The 25,290-nt window shown below is 33.9% G+C and overlaps 2 protein-coding genes across 2 annotated transcripts; both read left to right on the top strand.

Moving 5' to 3' along the window:
• Positions 1-1,879: 1,879 nt before the first annotated feature.
• Positions 1,880-9,634, top strand: LOC104903984 (triosephosphate isomerase, chloroplastic). Its single transcript, XM_010692143.4, has 9 exons — positions 1,880-2,304; positions 3,112-3,138; positions 3,987-4,056; positions 4,482-4,605; positions 6,075-6,159; positions 6,306-6,438; positions 6,566-6,739; positions 7,863-7,945; positions 9,307-9,634. Exons 1-9 carry the CDS (start codon positions 2,095-2,097, stop codon positions 9,361-9,363), a joined length of 963 nt encoding a protein of 320 aa, XP_010690445.1. The 5' UTR covers positions 1,880-2,094; the 3' UTR covers positions 9,364-9,634.
• Positions 9,635-13,042: 3,408 nt separating this feature from the next.
• Positions 13,043-18,078, top strand: LOC104903985 (uncharacterized). Its single transcript, XM_010692144.3, has 6 exons — positions 13,043-13,202; positions 13,291-13,345; positions 13,522-13,572; positions 17,102-17,193; positions 17,305-17,382; positions 17,658-18,078. Exons 1-6 carry the CDS (start codon positions 13,147-13,149, stop codon positions 17,806-17,808), a joined length of 483 nt encoding a protein of 160 aa, XP_010690446.1. The 5' UTR covers positions 13,043-13,146; the 3' UTR covers positions 17,809-18,078.
• The last annotated feature ends 7,212 nt before the right edge of the window (positions 18,079-25,290 follow it).

Genomic DNA, 25,290 nt, shown 5'->3' on the forward strand with positions numbered 1-25,290 from the left:
AATTATTTTTATAGTTGTTGCTAAAATTAGTGACCGTTTGAGAAATACAATATCCAACCAAAACTTAAACAACTATCAAGGGGGCCCACTGTAGAAAAAAAAAAGAAATTCAACATTTCTTGTTAAAACGCAACAAAACAATGGGAAGGAGCAGCGTTTTGCATCTCAGTCATCATCCTCTTCGTTACGCGGGACGAGACTCCATTTCCTCTACAGAAAGAGGATTTCCTTCCATCCTCTTGCTTTGGTCTACAATGGAGAGGAGCTCCTTTTTGAGGAGAGAGAGAGAGCTAAAAGGAGATAAAATCCTCTCTATTGTGGATGCTCAATGGGGTTGGACACGGATATTAAGGAAATAAAAAATAACAAGGTAAAGCAAGGGTAATATTATCAACTAATTAGTTGGTGGATAATTAATGATAATTTTAGTAAGGTAAAACAAGGGTAATATTATCAACTAAAGTAACTTTTTAACCAAAAATAGCATTGTTGTAATAGATATGAAACTACCATAAGTAGTCATTGTTACAATAGATAAAAAACGGAGGAAGTAGTATGTAAGTGACACAAAGAAAAATGGTTTGGGGTTGAGTTAATGCTATAATGTCAATGCATATATATGGACTATATGGTTTTAGTTTTAATTAGGAATATATTATATTTTATATTTACTAGCTCATATACATGCTATGCGTTCGAAACCATATGAATAATTAAATTTATTGTGCCGTGTAATTACATTTGGTAATTAAAAATACAATCTCCCGATATGGAATGTCCATAATCAATCCATATTAGTTTACTTCTTCAAAAGTCTTTAATAAAGGGGTGCAATTTCATATTTGAAGAGTGAAAAAGTTAATTGTAAATAGCCAAAAATAAAAATCTTAGATAAAGGGGTGCAATTTCATATTTGAAGAGTGAAAAAGTTAATTGTAGATAGCCAAAAATAAAAGTCTTAGTTAGGAGTAATTATTCAACAAATATTAATAAGTTTTGATATTTATTCATTCAAGTTTTTTTTACTAGCTTTTGAGGTAGTTTGATAAACTAATAAAAAATCTGGATAAATGCTTTTAGTTAAATTAATTATTTTTACAAAGATAAATTACTTGATATGATAATGAGGGTCGTATTTCTCATTGCAAGTTGGTATCATAAATGTTAGCTCTTATGTGAAAAGGAAATATGATTAATTTAACTGTTAACATGAGATCTAATTACACACAATTAATTTAACTGTTAATATAATTTCGCACGCATAACATCCATATAAGACTAGTAGAATATGGGCGTTTTCGGCACAAGCTTTTCAAGTAGCTTTTAGTGTCTTGACTTGGTCAAAACACTAATTAGAAAAAATAAGAGTGTTTGGCAAGGTAGTGGTGTAAGTAGCTTTTAGTGGTACAAGTAGTGTTTTAGTAGTGTTTGTCAAAAACTACAGTTTGTAGCTTTTAGGTAGCTTTTAGTGGTGTATAAATTATATGTTAAAGTTTTATTTGAGTTTTTAACTAGTTATTCTTAAACAACTACTTTGACAGTTTATTTTATCGAACATCAATATTTTACACCGCTACTTGGACATCTAACAACTACACACCAACCACTAACAACTACCAGCTACTCTCACAGCTAAAAACTACCACCACAGCTATTGTTGTCGAACACGCCCTATATACAAATCCTTTATCATCACGCGGAACAACTGAAATCTAAAGCATAATCCCTTTCACAAGTGACCACAACGACGACGTATGACGACGACGACCACACCAACCGCAAGTCACAGATAAGTTTTTGGTTGTAATATAATAAGCCTTCAAATCAACCCATCTCTTTATTAACGCGTCTACACCACACTCCACTAATCATCCAACAACAATTTGCGCGTGTAAATAATTCCCACAAAATTGTTCCTCTGGTAGGTGACGGTCCATTGCATTTTCTCTCTCCTAAAAATAAAACCCCTAAATCCTCTCAACCACCACACTCACTCTTTTCAGTAGAAGAAAAAGAAAAGCAAAGCAAAGCAAAGCAAAGTAGGAGTATTCACAGAATAAGAGTGAGGAGAGAGAAAGTTGAAGAAGGTCGAAAATGGCGGTTGTTTCGACTTCTCTCGCATCGCAAATGACTAACCCTAACTCTGTTGTATCGACTCAGTTCTCTGGTCTCAGACGATCGTTTTTTAAGCTTGAAACTTCCGTTTCTACTCAGTCGCTTTTCCAGAATGTCGAATCTCATTTGCGCCTTTCTTCTACTCGTCGTGGCTCACGTGGTGTTGTTGCCATGGCTGCTTCTGGAAAGGTATTACGATGTTTTGTGTCTGTGTTGTTGTTGTTGTTGATGATGATGATGATGAATATACTGTAATCGAGATTATTTTAGATATTGATGTTTCTGTTAATTTAGGTGTGATCGAATTTGAAATATGACACGCAAATGTCAGATTATTTTGAATGATACTGGTTCATGCTTTGATTGGATGAGTATTTAACATGAGAATGTAGGTAAAATATTGAATTAACTTTCAGCGAAATGCTAATTGGTAAATCTGCCTGCAATTTCACTACATTTAGTTGAAATCGGATTTGAAAGCTGACACGCGAATGTCGGTTTATTTTGCATGATACTGGTTTATGCTTTGATTAGATGATTATTGGTGAGAACATGAGAATGTAGGTAAAATATGAATGAAGTTTCAACGAGATGATAATTGTTGTCACTTGTCAATCTGGCTGCAATTTCACTACATTTATTTGTAATAGGATTTGAAATCTGACACGCAAATGTCAGATTATTTTGAATGATACTGGTTTCTGCTTTGATTGGATGATTATTGGTGAGAACATGAGAATGTAGATAATATATGAATTAAGTTTCAACGAGATGATAATTGTGTCAATCTGGCTGCGATTTCACTAGTTGAATTCTTAATATGTTAATGGCTGAAAGGAGCACCTAATCGAAACATATCGTTTTGTACTAGGATCACATTAGCTTAAAAGCCGCTAAATAAATTAGAAAAGTAGTCAATCCTCTTAAGTTCTTGTAAATTGACTTGTTACAATGCTGGATTGTATACTAATATCCCTTGTTTTCTTTCTTTTGCAGTTCTTTGTTGGCGGTAATTGGAAGTGTGTAAGTATCATCATTATTCTTTGTCCATCTTGCCTTGCAATGTATTGTTTTGGCTATTAAATGTTCATCTGTGATTCTCTCTTGACACAGTACTTTCCTCTCCTTTCATTGTATGCCTTTTGTAACCTCAGAAATTAATTGGTTGACAGTGACACGTCTGGTTACTTGGTCTTCTGATTTAAGGTATCCCTTGTTGGGAAAAATATCACCTTCCCTTTACGGCTTTACCTGAAGATTTCCTTTTGAACTTCTCTAGTCTGCAGTGTCAACTTTATTATATTGTTCTTGCGGAAAGAATTTGGCTGTAGATGAACAGTAGGGATATGAGGCTGAGAAGTGGATTATTTCTGTATTGACTTAATGTCAGCTGGAATATCTTTGTGTAGTCTCCTGATGATAAGGACAGTCATGACAGTGTTACTTCTGAATTTCATACTGTGCCTGGCTTGTTGTTTGCTATTACTTTTAGAGTTTCGGTGTTTCAATTTTCAAATTTCTGTTAGAATTTGTAATTTTGTATAGTCAAACGGAATTACAGAAACCCATGCTTGTATGTATTAGCTTTGCCGAGTAAGTCAACTATTGCACAAATGACGAAACCTTCTAAAGATTATACTGCTGCTGCTTGCTTAAATGGTTTGGCAGAGTGAAGAAACTATTGTAATCTATGTTTGGAGTAGTGCGGGGCTCTTATGATTAATTAATATACATTATATAGGCTAAAATTCTTTATTGGCTTCAGATCTCAGTTTGGCTCTAGCTCTAACTGTCTAATATTCAGTCCCTCTCTTTTTCTCGCTGATTTTTTCTATAGAGCTCTGACGTAGTGATTCTCTCTCTTTTAATAGAACGGGACCAAGGAATCTATCACCAAACTAGTTTCAGACTTGAACAGTGCGACTTTGGAGGCTGATGTTGGTGAGATGATCTTATACTTCATCATCATGCTGTTAAAGTTTTAATTTCATAGGGTAACATTTTGATATGGATGCATCAGAAGCTATATTTAGTAAAATTTTTGTAACCTTCTCCTACAAACTGCTTGTATCTAAAATAATGTTGAGTTACATTTCTACATTTTGCAATTTGCTGTAACTTTCATGATTCCTTCTACCATATATTTGTTTGTCCTGTCCAAAAAACAAGCTTGTAAAGAACTGGTGTTGGGGTGGAGGGATTAGGTGGGGAGTGGTATTGAGGGGTGTTCATCAGATGTGATGCACAAATTCTATGTTCAGGAGACTTTCACCTTTTAGTGATGAATGATTTGTGGAGGGTGAAGATACGCATGTTGTCTTAGAAATTTCATCTCTTTCTGAGTGATCTCGCTGGAAATATCGCAGATATTGTTGTGGCACCTCCGTTTGTGTACATTGATCAAGTTAAGAGTTCTCTGACCAACCGAGTAGAAATATCAGCACAAAACTGTTGGATTGGGAAAGGTGGGGCTTTTACTGGAGAAATCAGGTGAACTATCATTTACTTCAACTAATATTATTATTATCTTTTTCCTGCTTGATGTCCTTTTTATCTATTTTGCATTTATAGTTATTTCTAGTTTCTGTAGAATTAATTGTATGACTATATCCTTAGAATAACTAGATTGACTTTTCTGCATCACATCCAAGCACACTCTATATTTAGTTTCAGCAACATATTTGATGTGTAGAACTGTCCTCTATCAATAAGTGATGTTTAAAAGTTTTTGTCTTGTAACAGAGGGAATTAGTGGTTTCCTTGTACTGGAAATAAATATGACAAGTTGTTCTATATATTCTCATTTCAACTAAGTGGCTGCATTACCTTATCCATGAGTGTTGGATTATTAGTGGCTCAATAATTACTAAAATTTGTCTTTTTGTGACTTTCTTTGGTATAGTTAAAATATTGCAGCTAGTGTTGACAGGTTGAGGTTTAAGGGTATTGTTGTCACTACGAGATCTCTGCTCATAAATTGTTGATATTGTATTATGGCATTTTTCATCTACCATGGTAATTTAGGGATATTTGATACAATCGTGAAAGGCTCTTTTGCCTCCCTCTACTATTTGTGAGTATTTAAATTTACTCACTTAACTTTGGGGGAGAACCAAAGAGGAAGTCCAAAAGTGAGAGAAGAAAAGTGAAAAGATGGAGGGAAGAGCCTTTCACGATTAGACCATTGTGTTGCTTAGAATAAAATGAAACGGATCAAAATGGAAAGTGCTTAGATTAAAGAGAAACAAAGGATGTAATTATTAGACCATTGATTTTTGCCCATTTTTTTTGAAATAAGTAGAGGACAACTTAGCGAGACATTTGATTTAGTCCACTATAATCTGAAGTTGAATTTTGGTCGATTAGGAGTTGTCCTTTCATCAATCCCTTTTCAAAGTGATAAATTGACTCTGGCAAATGTTGCTTGTTCATATTTCCAATTTTGTTAAGTTTTTCTAGTTGCCTTCATTTATGTTAACACCATGAGAACACAAAATCATATGCATGTGAAGCTGAGTATTTTTGTTTCCCAATGTCCCTTAATAAATTAAATGTCTAAAAGTTGTTGCCTGCTGTCATGTTTTATAACCAGCCAACAAAACTGTGAATTGGAGCTGTTCTAAGTCGTAATAATTGTATAGTATGAGACTACGAGCAGTAAATGGACTACACTGTTCGTAGAGGGGAATAAATGCCATGATAAAAAAGATAGAGGTGTTCTTGAGATGCGGTTTCAATAAATCCTATACCATGTTTGTCTTGCTATCATCCAATAAATACTATACCATGCCATCTGCTTCCAAGTTCTTTGGGCGTAAAATCGTCTCTGATCCATCTGTTCTACTGACCTGGTGGATGGGGTTTCAATTCTCCCCTTCTATCATGATTGTCTTTTGCTCTGGTCTTTTTGATGTGGAATCATAATTAACAACCTTCACTATCTTTTTTCCCTCTCTCAGTGCTGAACAAGTGAAAGATCTTGGCTGCCAGTGGGTGATTCTTGGGCATTCTGAGAGAAGACACGTTATTGGAGAAAAGGACGAGGTAAATTTCTTACTGTATATGAAACTAATGAAAGGGTGATATCCGAATACTCTTACCTTATTCTATAAAAGATCTGTTGCTGTACTCTATACTAGATATTAAGTTGCTGTACCATATAGTCTATAGTAACGATATATTGCATTCAGTTTATAGGGAAAAAGGCTGCATATGCTCTTAACCAAGGTCTCGGAGTGATAGCTTGTATCGGAGAGCTGTTAGAAGAGAGAGAAGCGGGAAAGACTTTTGATGTATGCTATCAACAACTGAAGGCTTTTGCAGGCAAAGTATCGTTCAGTGATTCAGTCCAACTGAAGATTCTTGTGTAATATCTGTTATATTATTCTAACTTTGATGTTTGGGAAGGAAGTTAAAGTTCTCAAGTACATGGTGGTCTCCACATGTGCAGATGCGTTGCCTAGCTGGGAAAATGTTGTCATTGCGTACGAACCTGTATGGGCCATTGGTACCGGTAAAGTAGCTTCGCCCGACCAGGCTCAGGAAGTACATGTTGCTGTTCGAGATTGGCTTAAAAAGAATGTTTCTGAAGAAGTTGCTTCTAAGACACGCATTATATATGGCGGTATGCATAGTGCCATTTGTTTTCCTGCCTAAATTATATGTAAATTGTTTGTCCTGGTGTTTGATGCAGCTAAGGTATCAAACATGGGGTGTTGTGATTTGTGCCGCAATGCCTGTTTATTTTCAATCATGTGGTCTGAAAAGATAGTGATGGCCTTCATCTGAGGGGAATCTTTCTGGCGGCCCTCTGCATCTCTATCGTTGTATGAGACGGGGGGGAGAGGGGATCAAAGAATTAGGAAGGAAGAAGGGTATTTGTTCATGTTTACACTTCTCTTTTTAAAAGGCTCCTTCTCTCTGTGTTTCCCTGGCACCATAGTAAGCAAGTCATTTCTTGGTTGATTTATGTCTGAGGAAATTAATGTTGCAGCACTTGCTTATCTTCCTACTGAAAAGAGGGTTGTATACTACGCATGTTCTACGGTTTTGCATTCAATGTATGCAAGGTTATATGCTACATGTAAAAGGTTTGCTTATTCCTGACTGAGTTTGAGCTTTAGACTCACTTCAGACTCTTGGTTGGCTCTCCATGTACTTTCACCTATCCTTTTACTCTTTAGAAAAAACTCATTTGGACTCTTAAATGTCACACTTATATCAGTCAAAATCATTTCCTATCTCTGAGAATTCGCACTTGATTTACTTTCTGGTGGCCCTATTTTTTGTCGCGTCTTAATCCCCTTTTTTTTTGACTGAAGTAACTCAGTAAGGGTTGAAACCCACTGGCTTGACTGTTTGGGAACCCACTGAATTGCATAAAGGAATAAGTCTGAAGCCAAGGCTAGCATAGGACCCTGCATATTTGCCCAAGATAAAATTGCCCTTAGCCACTGGCAGTATCCTCATAGTGTAACATAATTCGCTATATAATTCGCTTTTTCAGTTCGTGGTTCTCCCAAAATGGGTAAGAAATAGGTGAACACCGACCATAATTCGCTTTTTTCGGATCGCAGTTCTCGGGGAGATTAGGGAATTAATGTCATGGAATTATTGCACCTCAGCATTTAGCAGATTAATTGATTGTGATTGACCTGCCCTTAATTGGTTGTCAGTTTTAGGTAATAAAGAGTATGTAAAATATTGCCGAGTGTGCTGAGTGCTGACTTATATTTATATGCTTACAGGGTCGGTTAATGGAGGCAACTGTGCAGAGCTTGCAAAAAAAGAAGACATAGACGGCTTTCTTGTGGGGGGAGCTTCTTTGAAGGTACTAGCATTGTTTCAACTCCCCTTCCCCTCCCTCCTTTCATGTCCCACCTTTTCCCCCTAAAGATATCCTTAGGCTCCATTTGTTTTGGAGGAAAATGTATTTTAGGAAAACTATTTTCCCCTTTTTTCCTTTTTTTAGTTGGACAAGGGATTTAAAAAGGAAAACTAAGGTGGAAAAGAATTTTCCATCCCTTTGTCAACAATTTCCTCCAATATTTGAAGGAAAACCATTATCCTCCACGTTCTCATTCTCAGCATTTCCATTTTTCCCTTCTTAGCTTAATATTTTTCCATCAAACCAAACAAAGGAAAACTAATTTTCATTTGCATTTTCCAATGGAATATATTTTTCATGGAAACAACTTAATAGTTTTCCATCAATCGGAAAAAGGAATACTAATACTCCGCATCTTCCAACGGAAAATATTTGTCATTAAACCAAACGCACCCCCTACTATATTAAAGGAAATCTGGGTGCTCTCTGGTTGGATCAGCTGGAAATTAGTGGAGGAAGAGAAATATACAAGATAGATGACAGTGTATAGATTACACATAAGTTCTAGTTTTGGACTGGCATGGGCCTTGGGGTAAGGAATTTACATCTTGACCTTCACAAACCTGACCATTCGTGAGCCACAGGGGTACGGTTGCCGTGATTCATTAACCAACCAACTAGGCATGCTCTTTAATATATGACATAACATCCTGTGAAGATAACTGCTATAGTAAATGCCTTGGTAGTATCCTGTCAGTAACTCCTCAGAGTCTGAACTTCTTGCCAATCATGAACACCCTTTCCAAAGAAGTAGCTAATATAGGTTTATTACTCACTGCCTGCCATGTTTGGTTCTATTACCGGCCTCTCCCTGTATCTATCTCAAGATTTTGTAGCCGAGCTCTTAAAGAGTTCAAAACTATGGGTACTCGGTACATTGAGCTAGGAAAGTTTCGACCTTCTGTTATTCCATTTAGTCTCCATGATGCTTGAAGTCTTAAACAATTGACCTAGATATCAACAACCCTACAACAGGAAGTCACTTCCCTTGGCCTTGTTTAGTGATACTAAATATATGTGAAGGAATCTTGTTGAAATTTCTTTATCCATTGATATGCTCACACGAGCGTAAAATTATCTCAAAAAATAGTGTAAATGAGGATTTCCCCCCTTTTAAAAATTATAATCTTGATCTTGTAAAGGTGTTTATCTTTTTAAATAAATAATTTACTGATATATAGAAATTTGAGAATATGGGAATCGTGAACATTAAAAGGCTTATGTTGTGGTGTGTGAATGACACTTTCACCATAGTTTCTAATGCATGTTGAAGCTTCTTAATATTGGATTGTATTACTATGCAGGGTCCTGAGTTCGCCACCATTGTAAATTCCGTAACGGCAAAGAAAGTTGCTGCTTGACCATTGTGTGTGAATCTGGCTGCAATGGCTAGAAGAGTTTCTTGATACATTGTACTGTTACGATGATGTATTCTACAGTTAACCCCGTTCCATGTATGTGGAGTACTGGGAGTCTTATTGCTTATCCTTTCTTGAACTGGAGAATAATACGGTTAATAGGAACCTTTTATAGGAATTTTGACCAGAAAAAAAGATGTAATCTGTATCTCTAAACTAGAGATTGTCATTAAAATGGTTTGATTGGTTAATGTATACGTTTTCCTATGGCCAACTTCTTTGCATCAGGCGATTCTACATTCAGAGCTAGAGCTTGAATTTAATGTTTGATTAAAAGTTTATCAGACTATGAAAAAATGGCGTAGCAATATGTAATACTTGAGTATGTTAAGGTTTGTGCTCACATCCTTACTTCAATAAAGATAGACAATACTCACCTTTTGCAAACAAGTGGTTGTGAAGCTCGTTTGACCAATATCTATCATTACAAACAAGTAGAAGTTGCATAAAGTTATATTTGGAAATATATATGTATAACAACATGACGAGAATCAAGGTTGGTCTAGTGGTTGTGAAGCTCTTTTTTCACCCCTGTGATAGGGGTTCAATTTTCACTTTTTGCAAGAAAGATTCCTAATTTCTCTCATACAAAAAACTAAGAGTTACATCATCAACCGTAAGATTACAAGTGCACCAGCACAATCACATATTAGCATGGGGCTTGTATCATCAAACTCATCCCATATCACCTTAATCTTGGCCAAAAATTCCGCAACACTTTCATTCTATTGACGCACAACACTTAACTTCTCCTGAAGTGCATACAACTGGGTAGAAGACACTTGACCATACCTATATTCCAAATCCTTCCACATTTCTCTTGCAGTTTTATAGAAGAACATACTCTTCTTAGTGATGGGTCCCAAGACTCCCAAAATCCATCCAATGACCAGATTATTGCATCTAATCCATGCTTTGTAATACTTCTCAGTTATTTGGGGCTTTTCCAACGCTCCATCAACAAAAGACATCTTGTTCTTAGTGGATGATCCGAAAACCATTGATCTTTCCCACAAAATATAACATTCTCCATCAAAAACCTCATAAACTTGTAATTGTTATTATCAGCTGGATATATGTAATTCGAAGTATTTAGATCCTGTGTAGGTTCTAATACTCGTATCTCAGAGGTGATACATCATTATTTCTTTGTTCAATCATTCTTGAACAAGTTTAATCAACAAAAAAATTTACTGAAAATTTGAAGAGGCAATTCCAATTCAATCGACCAGATTATGCTTATGCAACTCAAACTTCACTAAGATTGATCAACAATCAATTGCTTTCAATAATTAATCTCCCATTTCAACACAATCGGAATTCTAATCAAGAATTCTTTAATTGCAACTCTAGAATGTATCAATTTATCAACAACAACAACAATAAATCAAGATTTCAATTCTAGAAACAATAATCCAGCTAAGTTGAAGATCCAGAAAAAACAACTAGAAGATTATCGTGGAATTTGAACAGTCTTGAAGAGCTAATTCTCCAGAATTTTACAGAAAATCTTGAAAAATGAGCTCCAGAATTGAAAATCTGATACCATGTCAAATTTAGGCTAAGTTGCTTGCATAATGCTAAGAGCATCCCCACTCATGGACAATTTGGTCATGAGATTGGGTAATCCATGAAGGTAAAAAAAAGCATGCCTTCCATTATTCATGACTTTTGCATGCTTTAGATTGGGTCACTCAATTCATGTTTGGGTATCATATGACCCAAAACATGAATCAAGTCATGTGAAAGGAGTAGGAAGGGCCCACAAAAAAATTGAGTAAATTTGGGCGTCCAGAAGTGATGAGGTGGCTTTTGAAATTCAGATTAATGGAGAGCCAATCAAAATGTGACATGCAGGCGGAAACTAGAAAAAAAAAAATGACGCATCAGTATTGGGCAGCGCGCCCAGCGAACCACGCGCTGACACGTAGAACTGTACTTCCAACGATTATTTTTAACATTCAGATTTTGTAATCTGAATAACTTTAAAAATATAAATAAAAATAATAATAATTCACCAACGGTCATATTTTTTTGAGATCTATAAATAGACATCCATTTTGTTATATTTTGACACAATTTCATAATTAATTAATTTTCTCTCTTTACATTATAGACACTTGAATATTTATCTTTGGAAGCTTATATTCTTGAAGAAATTATTATTGAAGACAATTGAGGTGAGTCAAAAATTATATTTATCAATTTTCGTTATTATATATAGTTGAATTTTTAATAATATTTTACAATAATTATTATTAATTACTAAATATTTAAAATAATTTTTTATTAATTATTGAATTTTATATATTAAGCATTGTGATAAACTAATCATTCAATTTTAGTTATGTCGAAGTTGTTGTTTAATTGTCATGTTGTAATTACGTAAAATTAATTAATGATTGCGCTAGTGAAAGATTCCAATTAAAACTTTTTTAAAATCCAAATTAATTGCTAAATGTATTTAATTAGGATCATAAATACTCAAAATTATGTTATTTATAATATTATAAATATCAAAAGGTACAAATAATGTATTGATATAGGAGAGAGAAAATAGAGTGGGGTATAGTAAAAAGTAGGATAGAGAAGGATGATGTTCTTTTTTTTGGGTCATGACTCATGAGGCCTGAGGGGGTGCATTTATCAGAATGAACTTTTGTAAGATGAGAGAGAAAGTTGATGAGAGAGAGAGGCATGACATGTTTTTTTTGGGGCATGAGTGGGGATGCTCTAAGTAGATATCATAAAGCGATCAATCTTTAGCACCCGTATGAAAAAGGTTTGCGTGTTTGTAGAAATGTCTAAGGTGTTTCAACGTATAAGACCCAATCATTTGTCCCCACAAGAAGAGCCAATTAATTTTTGGGTGTCATTCCTCAAGATTTTATTGGTTAAATAAGTTGTCAAGTTATGTTCAATAAACTTTTTAAAATATTTCAATGTATCCAACCCCTCAAAAGGAAAGAAAAATAGCTAGTTAATAAAAACTAGTTTAAATTAGACACAAGTATTCAAAATTACACAAGAAATCTTAATGTCATTTTTTCAGTTATAATATTTTGCATCATTCAAACAACTTGGTAATTTTTGGTGTTTACTTTTAAGGGTTGTTGTAATCAGTTATGATGATTTATAAATGTGAAGAATTTACTTTAGATTGTTGTCAAGATGTATTATCTGAAAGTTCATGGAAGATGATAAATGGTTTGTGTGAGTCCGGGGGAGGTTTATTATGTAAAATATTAGTTGAGATTTCTTACTTTTTTTTAACTATAGATTTGTTATAATTACTTAAGATGTTGAATGTATAATACACTACGTCAACTTTTATGATTAACGTATATATTTGTGTGTGTAGTGAACTAGTGATGTAGACAAAATTCATAGTATTTAGGTGTCATTTCTCGAGATTTTATGAGCTAAATAGATTGTCATCCTATGATCAATAAACATTTATTTGAAGTACTTATTTTATAGGAATATCTTAAAAAAAAATAAAAATAAATAAATAAACATTTTCATCCAAGGTAGGCTTGGACCAGCCCAATAGAAAAATGAGCATATAATTTGGGCTTTAACCCGAAATGCTTGAACAGCAAAAAGCCCACCCAATTCCATAAACCTGTAAAACGCCTGCATTTGTTTCTCCCTCCTATTCTTCTTCGTTCTACTCAATTACTTCGCTCAACAGTTGCTTCGCTCTTTCTCTCTCCTAAAATTACAATGACGAAGTTTAGGAAGCTCAATCGACCTACAGGTCACCGTATGTCCATGCTCAGGTTCTTATTTTCTCTCTCCTCAAAATATTTTGAATTTTGTTTTGTTTAATTATTTTTTTGTTAATTATGAATTTGATGTGGAGTGTAGAACAATGGTGTCTCAATTGGTGAAACATGAGCGTATAGAGACAACTGTTGCAAAGGTTAGCTTTTTCTCTCTCCTCATTTTTCTTATTTTTTTCATTGATACCTCAAATATGATGAAGCCTTTTTTAGGGTTTATGATCTAGGGTTTTAGCTTCCCCAAAATAATTGAATGTTTAAGCTCGTTTCTTGTTGCTTAAAAGGTAATTTATTTGAGCTGAATTTGCATTCGTAGGCGAAAGAGATTCGAAGATTAGCTGATAATATGGTTCAATTGGGAAAAGATGTAAGTATATCAACACTTCAATGCATATACTGTTGAGCATTTTCAATTTTTCAGATATGATAGTGATTTTGGAAGAGAGATAATTTGCATTTGTGGCGAATTTTTTTGGAGTATATTGGAAAAAAGGTTCTAGTGGTAAATTTTTCTTATATATTCTGAAATGTGATGCTTGAATCTTGATTAGTGGGATGCTTCAGCTCTGTAATTCCTTGGAATTCTACAGGTCTTAATATACAATGATTGCAGGAGAGGCTGTGTAATCGATAGCGATATACTAGTTATATCTTCTGTGTGTGTTAAAAAGGTTTTAGGATTTTGACTGGGGTTGGTGAACGTCACTTTAGACTCCGGTTACTAGTGTTGGATATGGGTATGTATACAAGTTTGCATGCTTTAGTCTTAAGTGACATGTTAGATGTTTATATCCATGTTAGGATGTCAATTTGAGTAATGTAGCTGCTACTTCCTTGATATGGACCATCTGTTGACTGTTGGCATTTAGGCTGTATAAAATGTGATACAACCGACTCATGTAGTCATGCGACATCTTTAGTGGGAGTGTATCCTTTCAAGTCATTTATAATTCATTGCGAGTTACCAGAATATCAAAGTCTAGGCTAACGTTGTGCTTGTTTTCCATCATTTCTAAAGTTTCTTTTTTGTGCGTGTGCGTGTTGTTTGCGTGCGTGCGCGCTGTCACCTACTGTACTACCCTGACAATCATAATCTAGAACTTCTCTTTGCTGCTTCATGGCTATCCATCAGCGACGCTTTGGAAACATTAAGTTCTCTCCTTAGAAGAACACTGCTTCAGGTTCTTTTTCCTTGAAAAAACCCATTCCTAACTACGAAATGAGTTTAACTCTGAAAATAATTAATAGCTCTAACCGATATGTAGTAACAGTGGCGGCTCCAGAATTTTTAAATCGGGGGACTTTAAATAAACTTGGTTACAATATTGGCAAATGCTAACGAGTGTTTTGGGTCGTTGTGTAACAAACTTATATTTATAAAGTATTCTCACAAAATGTTTTTTGTATTAAAATAAATTTCTTATCAGCATCCCGGACACCCTTTAGCAAGATCGTATTTAAAAATATTCTATGTTCAAAATATTACAACCTAAAACATTGTTTAAAAATGAATGTCGTAAATGCCAAAATATGAAAATAAATAAATATTTCAAATACAATTATACTTTCTTCCAAAAATATGCGAATTTTTTCCCCAGCTAATTCTAATAACAAAATTATTTCTCTCTTTATACCATTTTCAAAATTAATTCCCTAGATAACGTCCACATAGGACTGAAAGTGAATTTCTTTCTCTTTTTAGTATTAAACAAAACCGCTAACAAAAATAACGGTTAGTTAAGATATACCGCTACTTCAATTAGTGATATTGCTTTAATGGACCTCTAATCAAAGTAGCAGCTCACCAAAATTGATACCACTAGTGGTTTACTTGTAATTCATTCGCTTATCACACATTATCTCTCCACTGCCATATTTGTTCTCTTTCCTCTTTTCAATTTTCATCACCCTCCATATGACATACCTTCATCATCCAAAAATTGGATAATACCCATTAAAATCCTATACCTCTACAATAAGTTTTGTTGTTTGTTGATGTGTTTCCTGACATATATGAGTACAAATAATTACTATTCTTGAATACTACACTCCTATTATTTGGTTTCATTTCTTCAAGGATTCATAACTTTTATCTCTCTTCATGTCTTACTTGCTTTGTTATTTTTGTTTCCAATTTCCTTCTTCTTCAACCTTTATCAGCTAAAATTTACACATTTGTTTCCACTTTAGGGGTACTGCAGTACCCCCAAAGTCTCCTCTAAATCCGCCAGTGCGTAGTAGTGTAAAATAATCATCAGTGTGCTGCATTTCTTGTAAGCTGCTTTAGTCCTTGAGTTGCTGAGTTATAGCCTGATTGGAAGGTTATGGAGGTTCTTGCAAAATTATATCCCAGCTTGAGAGAATTTCACTTTTATCTGCCTTCTTTGTTAACCTCGTGTGTATTTCCTGGGTTTTCAAGTTTCCCTGCACATTGAGCTCTCATTTCTCATGTTTCAAATTTGTTTTGTCTTTCTATCTTTGTTAACAACACAAGTGGGAAAAGTTACTTTGTGGTTGAAGAAATCTTGTCTTTTTTTTTGGCTGTCTTACTCCCTAGTTCCTACATCTTGTTTATGTCCGGTCTCAAAAAATCTTCGTGCTTTTGATTTGTTCCTTATTTGGTAAATAATTGTTCCCTCTTCACACTTTTTTCACTCCATTTGTTTGACCCACATCTCACTACCACATTTGCGCTACTAACTAAGTAAACAAAAAGGATTCACTTTACTCTCTTTCCTCTATACCTTGGTTTCCTTTGCTATTGTAAATAGGAAGATCCTTAGAGAACGAAGGGAGTAAATATTTTGTTGTAGTTAGTTCTTTAAAATAGTCTTTATTTTATATGTAAAAATAAATTTATTCATCACACTTTATCATTTCCCACTTTTTCTTTTGGAATATATATTTTTTCCCCAATTTTTGTATCCTTTCTACTTTCTACGTTTCTTTTTACTTGCAACGGTTTGACTTTTACACTATTCATAAACTCCACTTAGTTTATCTTTGGTGATTTATAGTTAAGGAAAAACATATTCATGTGAGATCTTGTTCGATTCGTCTCATTGTGTATTTTCCAAATATCTACTTTTTATAATTTTTACTTATCAGTAATTAAAGATATTAATGGTTGAAGTTATGCATTGTCAAGTGTGAAAGTCAAACGGTTGCAAGTAAAAAGAAACAGAGGAAGTATGCCATTATTTTTTTCCAATTCTGTGCCACATGGGTAAAACGTGACAATGAAATTTAAACCTGGTTATTTGACTAAAAGAATTCATTGCCAACCAGTGAACCACATATGATGTGGACGACAGGACGACATCCAGGGTAGGAGTACGCTGCTAAAGCAGACTGAATGCGATCAAGCTGCGAAGAAATTGGACTAGGGGAAGACTCAGGATTTGGTTATAGTTTAGCTTTCACTGCTGGAATTGGATTTTGACGGTCCTTTATGCTTTATCTCCTAATTTGCCATTGTATTTGCAAGATTATATTCTTTAATATATTACACAGTCATGCATCAGTCCGTGTCCTGACAATGATGTTTCGTGGAGGAAGCGTGATGATTAGTGTCTCTTGTTGCTTGAGAAACAAGTTGAATGGTGTTAAGTGATGGTGCTTGCAACAACATGCAGCTTAGTTGTTGATGTTTATTGAATTGTCATCCTCTAGTTATAAGCTGTTATTTGAGATGCCTGGATTTTTTTTCCTTTGCTTTTATGTGTCATATTGACTATTGAGAGTTGGAATAATATATCTCCTGAAGATTTCGGTTATCTAATTGGTGGGTTGTAAACTGCTAGTGGTTAGTTATGGTATAATGTCAGAAGTACTGATTCAGATTCATCTACTGGATGTTTGAATAACTTACAACTTATTCTGATTTGCTGCTTCAGGGTTCCCTTTGTGCTGCTAGACGTGCTGCTGCTTTTGTCAGGGGTGATGATGTTATTCACAAGCTATTTACCGAGTTGGCATATCGATACAAGTGAATTTCAAACCTGGCCTGCCTTAATTTCTGAGTAAATGGCTGCTAGTTAGAACGTAAGAAGACCTGTATATTATTCTATTGTTGGGTGATATTCGAATTTTCTTGCAGAGGTCGAGCTGGTGGTTACACAAGATTGCTTAGGACACGTATTCGAGTTGGTGATGCAGCCCCGATGGCGTATATTGAGTAAGATTTATACCTTTTATTTTATAAAAATATAATAATAAATTCTTAAAACTGCTGTTCAGTAAGCTGGTAGTTGATCAGTGGTAAATCGTTCTACAACATCTTTTTTCTTTGCTGAGTTTTACAAATTCTTGTTTTTCTCAAACTTTTTCAATATTTCTCATGTAATTTAATGATATATGTGCTGCCTGATATGGTCTATGCTGTATTTATGTCATTCCTCTCACTGTATGAGTGTGTATCTGATATTGTTTCTGGTATGCTATTCTGAACAGGTTTATTGACAGAGAAAATGAGCTTAGGCAGTCAAAACCTCCAACTCCTCAACTGCCACAAAGAGCACCCTTGGATCCATGGACAAAATCAAAGCTTACCAGGCAATATGCATCTCCTAAAGAGGAGAAGATATCTGATTCCAATATTTAGCATATTCTGCTATTCGGTGACACCGATCTTCAGTAATTTGGTTTAATCATGTTGTTCATCATGTTACGTCAAGGGAACTAAATTTTTGTTGGTTACTTAACAATAATTTGTCTGTCATCATCCTAAAATCGAGTGTCAAAGTTTGGTTGCAAGTAATTTTGGACGAAGTATACTCCCTCTCCCGTTTACCAAGAGGGCACCACCATTTTTTTTTGGCATTTGTATAAATACATAGAACAAATGAAAATGGAGAGTTTAAATATTGTACTATATGTTTTTGAATTGTGCAATCAACTATAAGATTTCGAAAAAATTGACAAAAACAGTCGTAATTATGGGGTTTCACAATTTTCAGTCTCAACTAAGGATGATTTTTGAGTAGTCCCAACTATACATCATTTTTTTACAAATTTGGTGATGACCTGCTACAAGAGGTAAAAGAAATTCTTTTTTTTCTCCACTTCTCGTTTTCTCTCTCTTCTCAATTTCTTCCCTTAAACACAGCACCACCAAATACAAAACTCCTTCCACCCCATGTCCCCAACAACCTCCATTCTCTCTCGTCTAATATTTGCCATGACATCCTCGCTCACATCTTCTCATTCCTTCTTCTGGCCACTGCCTCTTTTTTCTCCTTCCTCCTTCACACTCTTCCTTTTCCCCTTTCTTGAATTTCTGAATTAGGGTTGGATTTCATGAATTTGATGACATATTATCTGGTTGGGGAGGGGTTGGATTTCAAAAATACTTTTAATTGTAAAGATCTTGATTATTGTTTGTGCATTGCAGGGTTTGCATTGATCTTACTTCACTAAATTATGCTTCTTTGTTCTTAATTGCGACTGAAAATAGCGGAAATTCCATAATTGGAACTGTTCCTATCAATTCATCCTAATTTATCTTCATATTTTTTTTTGTTTTTCGTTTAGAGCTAAACTTGATCTTGACATCATCTGAAATTCTAATTTTTTATGCAATTATATTATGTGATATGTCATTTTTCGGGGTCCCAAAAGAAGGACCATATTGGACCGACACATATCATAGGTCAGGCAGACCATCTACACAACTCAACGCTTGAGAGCAAGGGGGGGAATAAGTGAAGGCAAGGGAAGGTAGACAGAGCAAAGGCGATAAAATTCCTCTTGTGACCTCCCTAAAAAGCATAATGCCCTAATTTAATTTCCTTTCAGAAATTGAATGGGCGAAGGCTGGGGATAAAATCCCCCTGCGACCCCCCTTTACTTCTCCCCTTGACCCCACAAGGGAGAACCGAAGAAATAATTATTGACTGCCTCTTGTCCTCTTTTTCTGCCTTTTGAGTACGAGAAAGGAGCGGGGGAAGAAATAAAGTAAGCAACAAGAATCGTTCTATACAATGAGATCTGCAGGACTTCTTCTGCTCCCTACTCCCAAGCACAAGTAGGTAGCGGGGTTCGAACTTTTGACCTCAAAGTCACAAAGTGAGCTCCTTACCACCTGCACATATGCCTTTGATAGTTTAATGGTTGTGATATGTGTAGACACATCATCGAGTCCTCCCAATTTAGTACTCAATGATAAATCATATTGTCGTCTTAATTAGTCTGGTTTAAAGGAGAGCAATTCAAACAACTAAGACCAAAACATTTTCAAAAGTACAAAGTCTATTAATTTTTTTAGAAAATTTCAAGCCTAGTTAATTATTTATGATAATTGATTGTCTTTTTTTACTTTTATAAATATTTTGTAAATTAAAGATGTTCTGAAAATAAGATGTTTTATCTTTTTAGACGCAATTTTTAATATTCAATGAAAAATAAAAAGAATTCTTTTAGTTTTAGATAACAAATAAAACTCTGGCAGATCTGCGGTTGTATGACATGTAGCCTGATGCGTCCCGTACCAGAGTGCGCCAGCGCAACATTCAGATAATCAGTGAAATTGAGAAACATCAGAGGCGTGCACTAAGCGCACGGGAGCTGCATGGAGCGCAAGCTTCTTGCATGGCGCCTGACGGTCGTGCGTGCAGCGCACACGGGTTTTTAACGTTACATGTTTTCCGCTTGTCGATTTTCCTATAGATAGGCCTTGTTTTCACCCGATTTTGGCATGGTTTCCAACGACCAATATCCCTTTCAACTCCTCAAACACGCACCTTCAACACTTCAAATATTCAAAAACACCTCAAATCTCCATTTAAGCTTCAAGATTGCTCATTCCACGAATCGTTATTCAAGAACGAGGCGACAAGGTATAATTCTGAAAGGTACTTAATATTTTAATACCTATTTAATTCTTTGATGTTACTAACAAGTTTTGATGATGTAGATCACTGAATAGATAATGTCTTCTTATATTTTAACCTTTAATCTCTTTTTTTTAGATGTTTTTCTATATATATGCATGCCTATGTTTAATGTTTTCATCGCACATGCTAATTTTTTGCTAATAAAAATCCTAAATTAATGTTCCAATATTAAAGTTCGATAATGCGGACAACTTGTTAAGTTCCTAGTAATTTTGTTTTGTTAATGAACGTATCATAAAGTCTTTTGCTTGTCTAATAAACCAACATAGATTAATTTTTAGGGTGCATGAACATATTGCTTCTTTGTTTATTTCATAAACTAGACATGAATCATATTAAGTAGTGGCCAACAACGAGCGAATTTGATTCATGATATATTTGTATCCTCATCCCGAACTCAATCTTTGGTTCATGTCTCGTGACCAATCATGACAGAGAAGTCTACATTGGATAAGTTCTTAAAATGTTCTTATGGTATCCCAAATATCCACTTAGATTTGTGAGTCTTCCTTTATGACTTGTTGGAGAGTTTTTTTTTTCAAACGAATTTCAAACTAAAAACTTGGACACAACCCCGTTTCTGAGATTTTGGAGGCCCAAGGGCGAGCCTACATATTTGATCTCTGATTAAGTCCAAGTTTTTGAATGTTTTATTTTTCGGTCTAGACCGAAAAATAAACAATTTTTTTGTCCGAAATTTTTGAAAAAGACGTTAAGATAAGGAGGTAAGTACTTGATCATTTAATATGTCAATCAGAAAACCCAAAAAAGGAAATTGAAAAGATGCACAATTAAATGATTAATAAAGAATTACAAATAAAGTTGCAATATTGCAAAACCCAAAAAAAGTTGCAACCATCCATTATAGAAGGACTAGAGGCAGAAAAATTTAACCTGGACCGAAATAAAGTGATAAAAAATAATTAAAATTTATATTAGATAATATCAAAATTTTATTAAAAAAATTATGGATTAAGGTATGTTCTTTTTAATTAATTTGCTTTGCACTATTTTTAATAAAATATTATGAACTAATCTAAACTTATTCAGAACAAAAAACAATATGGGTAAAATTAAATTTATCATTTTATTACTCCGATTCATTATGCAGTTCTACAATATACAAATATCAAAATTTTATATTAAATGAAAATACAAGTAGGAGTATAAGACTAAAAACTAAAGAAAGATTGAAATTTATATGCATTAACAACCTTTAAGGGTCTACAACATGACATAAAAATAAAAACATATTTTCATGGCCTAATTTGCCTACTTCTATGGTCCAATCTATTTTCGAGTTCAGTCGTTCATTAAAATTAATCAGCAACAATCTGATTTCACAAAACTTATTCAAGTTTTCAGAAAAATTAAATGTATAATACTGAGTTACTATGAAAAAATACAGTGCGTCATTGAAATTCTCAAATAATTATAATAATTCTTGGTCGAAAAATGAAGTAATAAAATTCAGAATTTGCAAAACCTAAAAAAATCAAATTAAAAACAAAAATTGCAAAGAAAAGAGAGAAATTACCAAAAATTTTTGAGCATTTGACATTGAATTAAAAAAAACAAGTGGGAGAATTGAATAAGAAACTTAATTCGCAATAAGTTTAATTATGGGCAGCATTTGCAGTTTTGCAGTGATCTTTTCTTTTCCATTTTTTTTTATTTTTCCTTTTATTCTCTTTTACCTTTAATTATTTGGTACTAGAATTTTTTGCACGCGATGCGTGCTTGAATTTTTTTCAAAAAAGAAACTCGATTTTCTTCGTCATAAGAGTCAAAATTTGAACATTACACATACGAAGTATAATTGTTTTAGTTGCAAATTTGATTGGTTTAGTTTCAGTCACTTACCATTCTTTTTGTTTTTTTTTTTACTTATCAAAGTTAAATTCTATGAACAAAATAGAAATATTATTGAATTTATTTATGATTTTTAATATTATAATTTTTTAGTTGATTTTTGAATTAAGTATAATACTTCATAAATTCTAAAGAAAGTAGACACTTTGATTTCAAGTCAATTTTTTCATAGGCTGTATTTTGTAAGTGAATTTTTAAGTTTTTGTAAAGTTTCTTCATTTTAGTGATTTGCATAACGTAAATTATGCAATATAATGATTTTAGTTGACTTGTGAGTGATTGTTATAATTATATTTTTTATATTTTTGTTTGAAGCCTCCAATGATTTGTAAGTGAAATTTGTAATTTAGAATGTGAAGGGGGTAATATAATCTATTCATTCGGGGACACCATAGCCTCCCCTTCCCTTATATAATAGAGATATGTTGTACTTTAATTCTTGAATGATATTTTACATAAATCTTTTTACCTTGATAATTAATCGCTATTATATATAGAAAAAGACAGGTCCAGTTATATGTAAAAGTTTCATTATATCTAGGAAACACAATAAAAAAGTAAATAATTTTTTTTTCCTTGTCTAACTTCTAAATTCTAATTTCACTACAAATACACCTTTATTTTTTATCATGACCCACCATTAATTGTGAATGGTTCTTGAGAATAGTGATTTGTAAGTAAATTTTTGTAAATGTTTTTGTATGTATTGACGTTCTAGGTTATTAGTTTTAGTTTGTATGTTAATTTTAAATTTTAATAAAGTTTCCTGATTATCTGTGTAATATGCGTGATTTTATAATGTAATTTTCTCAATTGTATGAGTGACTTGTAAAGTTTCTTCTTTTAAGTGATTTGTGAGTGATTTGTGAGTGGGTGTTGTAAATTAATTTTAGGTAGTTTTCTTTGAGTGTCGATTTTGATTTTAACATTCCTTTTGTAATTTGAAAGGAAAGGGGTGTAAAATAGACATTTCAAAAGAGGACACCATTGCTCTCCCCTTCCCTTATATAATAGAGATTTGTGTTTTGGGCCCTAGGCACCTGCCCCTCTCGCCCATGCCCAAATACGGTCTGCTTGGACAATAAGTTAGTCAAATACGCGATCATCTCGCATATACAATAAAAATATGCTTACAGTATATCATATGTTGTTCGATAGATGGTTGTTAGTTAAACCTGAGAATCAAATCTATCTTGCAACTTCAACATATAAATCTTTTGAATAAAAGGACTTGAACAATAATTGAAACTTTTAATCTTTAATGCGTAGAAGAAAAGTACGGTTGACATAATTCAGCTACACGTTGAATTTGAGTTTCACAGCACACACTAATGACTAATGTAACACATTCCAAGCAAATACTCGCTAGCTGCTGGTCAATTAAGCGAAAACAAAGGTTCTACTTGAAGAATAATGAAGATTATGCCCGTTAACATCATTAATAAATAAAGTCAGAAGTCCAAAAACTTCTTACCGAAAATTAGAATAGTCATAGACTTACTATGTTAAGAAACTGGAGGAAGTAAGTATATATGACTATTCTGATTGAAGACGGTGATAAGTTGTATTTAAATCCAAAAACGACACATGTAGGAGTTGCAACTGAGAATGTATATAGCCATTTTGATTAAAGACAAATTCCTCTTTTGAAAAAAGTAGTTGGGTGTGGTAGTTATTGTTGTTCCAAGTCAGCTATTGCTTTGCACTAGCTTAATTTTAGCTTTAATTTGTAAAGATTTGATATTAAAATAGCTTAGAGAACAATTAGTGTTCAATGTAATTAGTTGTTGGATTAGTTGAGGACAACGTATTGTGTCGGACTCATTCGATCATAATCTTGGTCGGACGACTTTCAGGTGGTTCCAATTTTTTTTCAGGTAGTCTTCATTTTTTTTCAGGTAGTCTTCATTTTGTTTTCAGTTAGTCTTCTTTGTTTTTCAGTTGGTTTTTGTGCGTTACTTGGGTTTCAGTTGGTCTTTATTCTTTTTCAGGTAGTCTTCATTTTTCTTCAGGTAGTCTTCATTTTGTTTCAGTTAGTCCAACTGAAAGAAAACAAAGTCCAACTGAAAGAACAAAGTCCAACTGAAAGAACACAAAGTCCAACTGAAAAAAACAAAGTCCAACTGAAAGAAACAAAAGTCCAACTGAAAGAATACAAAGTCCAACTGAAAGAAAACAAAGTCCAACTGAAAAGAAAACTAACCTCTGCTTTCTCTCACTTTCTCCTTCTTCTTCATTCCTTATAATGAGGCAACTGATCCAGCAGCAGGCAATGGTGATAATGAGGCAAGCAAAACTAAGCATCTGAAGGCAAATCCATTTAGTACTCCATTTGGGAATCTTTTTCTGCGAGATATACATCTCTACTGGAAAATTGGCCGTTCGACTTCAGACAGATAAAGAAAGAATTTCCAAATTACCTTAAGAGCAGAGTCCCATTTAAGGTGGTGTATAGCATCATCTAAGGCTCCCAAAACAGCTTTTGGCCATAAATTCTTATACTTTCTTGAACCAGCTTTACTCTCAATAGCTTTAATGGCGGCATCAGTCCATAACGTCTTTGATAATTCCTTCTTCGACATCTCTACTGGGAAATATACAGTCAATGGCCAAAATCCGAGAACTGAGGTGGTGGCGGTGGAGATGGATGAGGCTTTGTAATTGGTGGTGGTGGTGGTGGTGGTGGTGGGTTTTATTGAGAATGGTGGAGAATCCTTCGACCGCCGTCGTTGCTGTATATTATAATCTGGCTCAGCCCGTCTGACGAGAATATTGGGTCAGACGGTCTGACCCAATACTTTACTTAGTTGAGATATTATATATAATATATATAATATATATATATATATATATATATATATATTATAATATATAATAGTATATAATTAATATATATAGGAGTAGGATCACGTGAAAACCACTCATTATGCTGAAACTAAAAACTGCAACATAAAATGAGCAAAAAGATAAAATGAACAAAAATTTCTTAAAATGAGCATAAAATATAAAATTGGCAAAAAACATAAAATGAGCAAAAAAATTGTAAAATTAGCAAAAGTTTCTTAAAATGAGCGAAAACATAAAATGAGCCAAAAAATAAAATGAACAGAATGAAGTTTATAAAATGAGCTAAAGTTTGCCAAAATGAGCAAAAGTTTCTTGAGATGAGAAAAAATACAAAATGAGCAAAAAACATAAAATGAGCAAAAATCTGCAAAATGAGCAAAAAGGTCGATTTTAAGTTTTCAGCTTAAAGTTAGTTTTCAGTTTTGCTCAATTTATATCTTTGCTCATTTTAGCAAACTTTCGCTCATTTTACG

The sequence above is a fragment of the Beta vulgaris genome, chromosome 9, assembly GCF_026745355.1.
Source record: "Beta vulgaris subsp. vulgaris cultivar EL10 chromosome 9, EL10.2, whole genome shotgun sequence".
Taxonomy (NCBI): Eukaryota; Viridiplantae; Streptophyta; class Magnoliopsida; order Caryophyllales; family Amaranthaceae; genus Beta; species Beta vulgaris.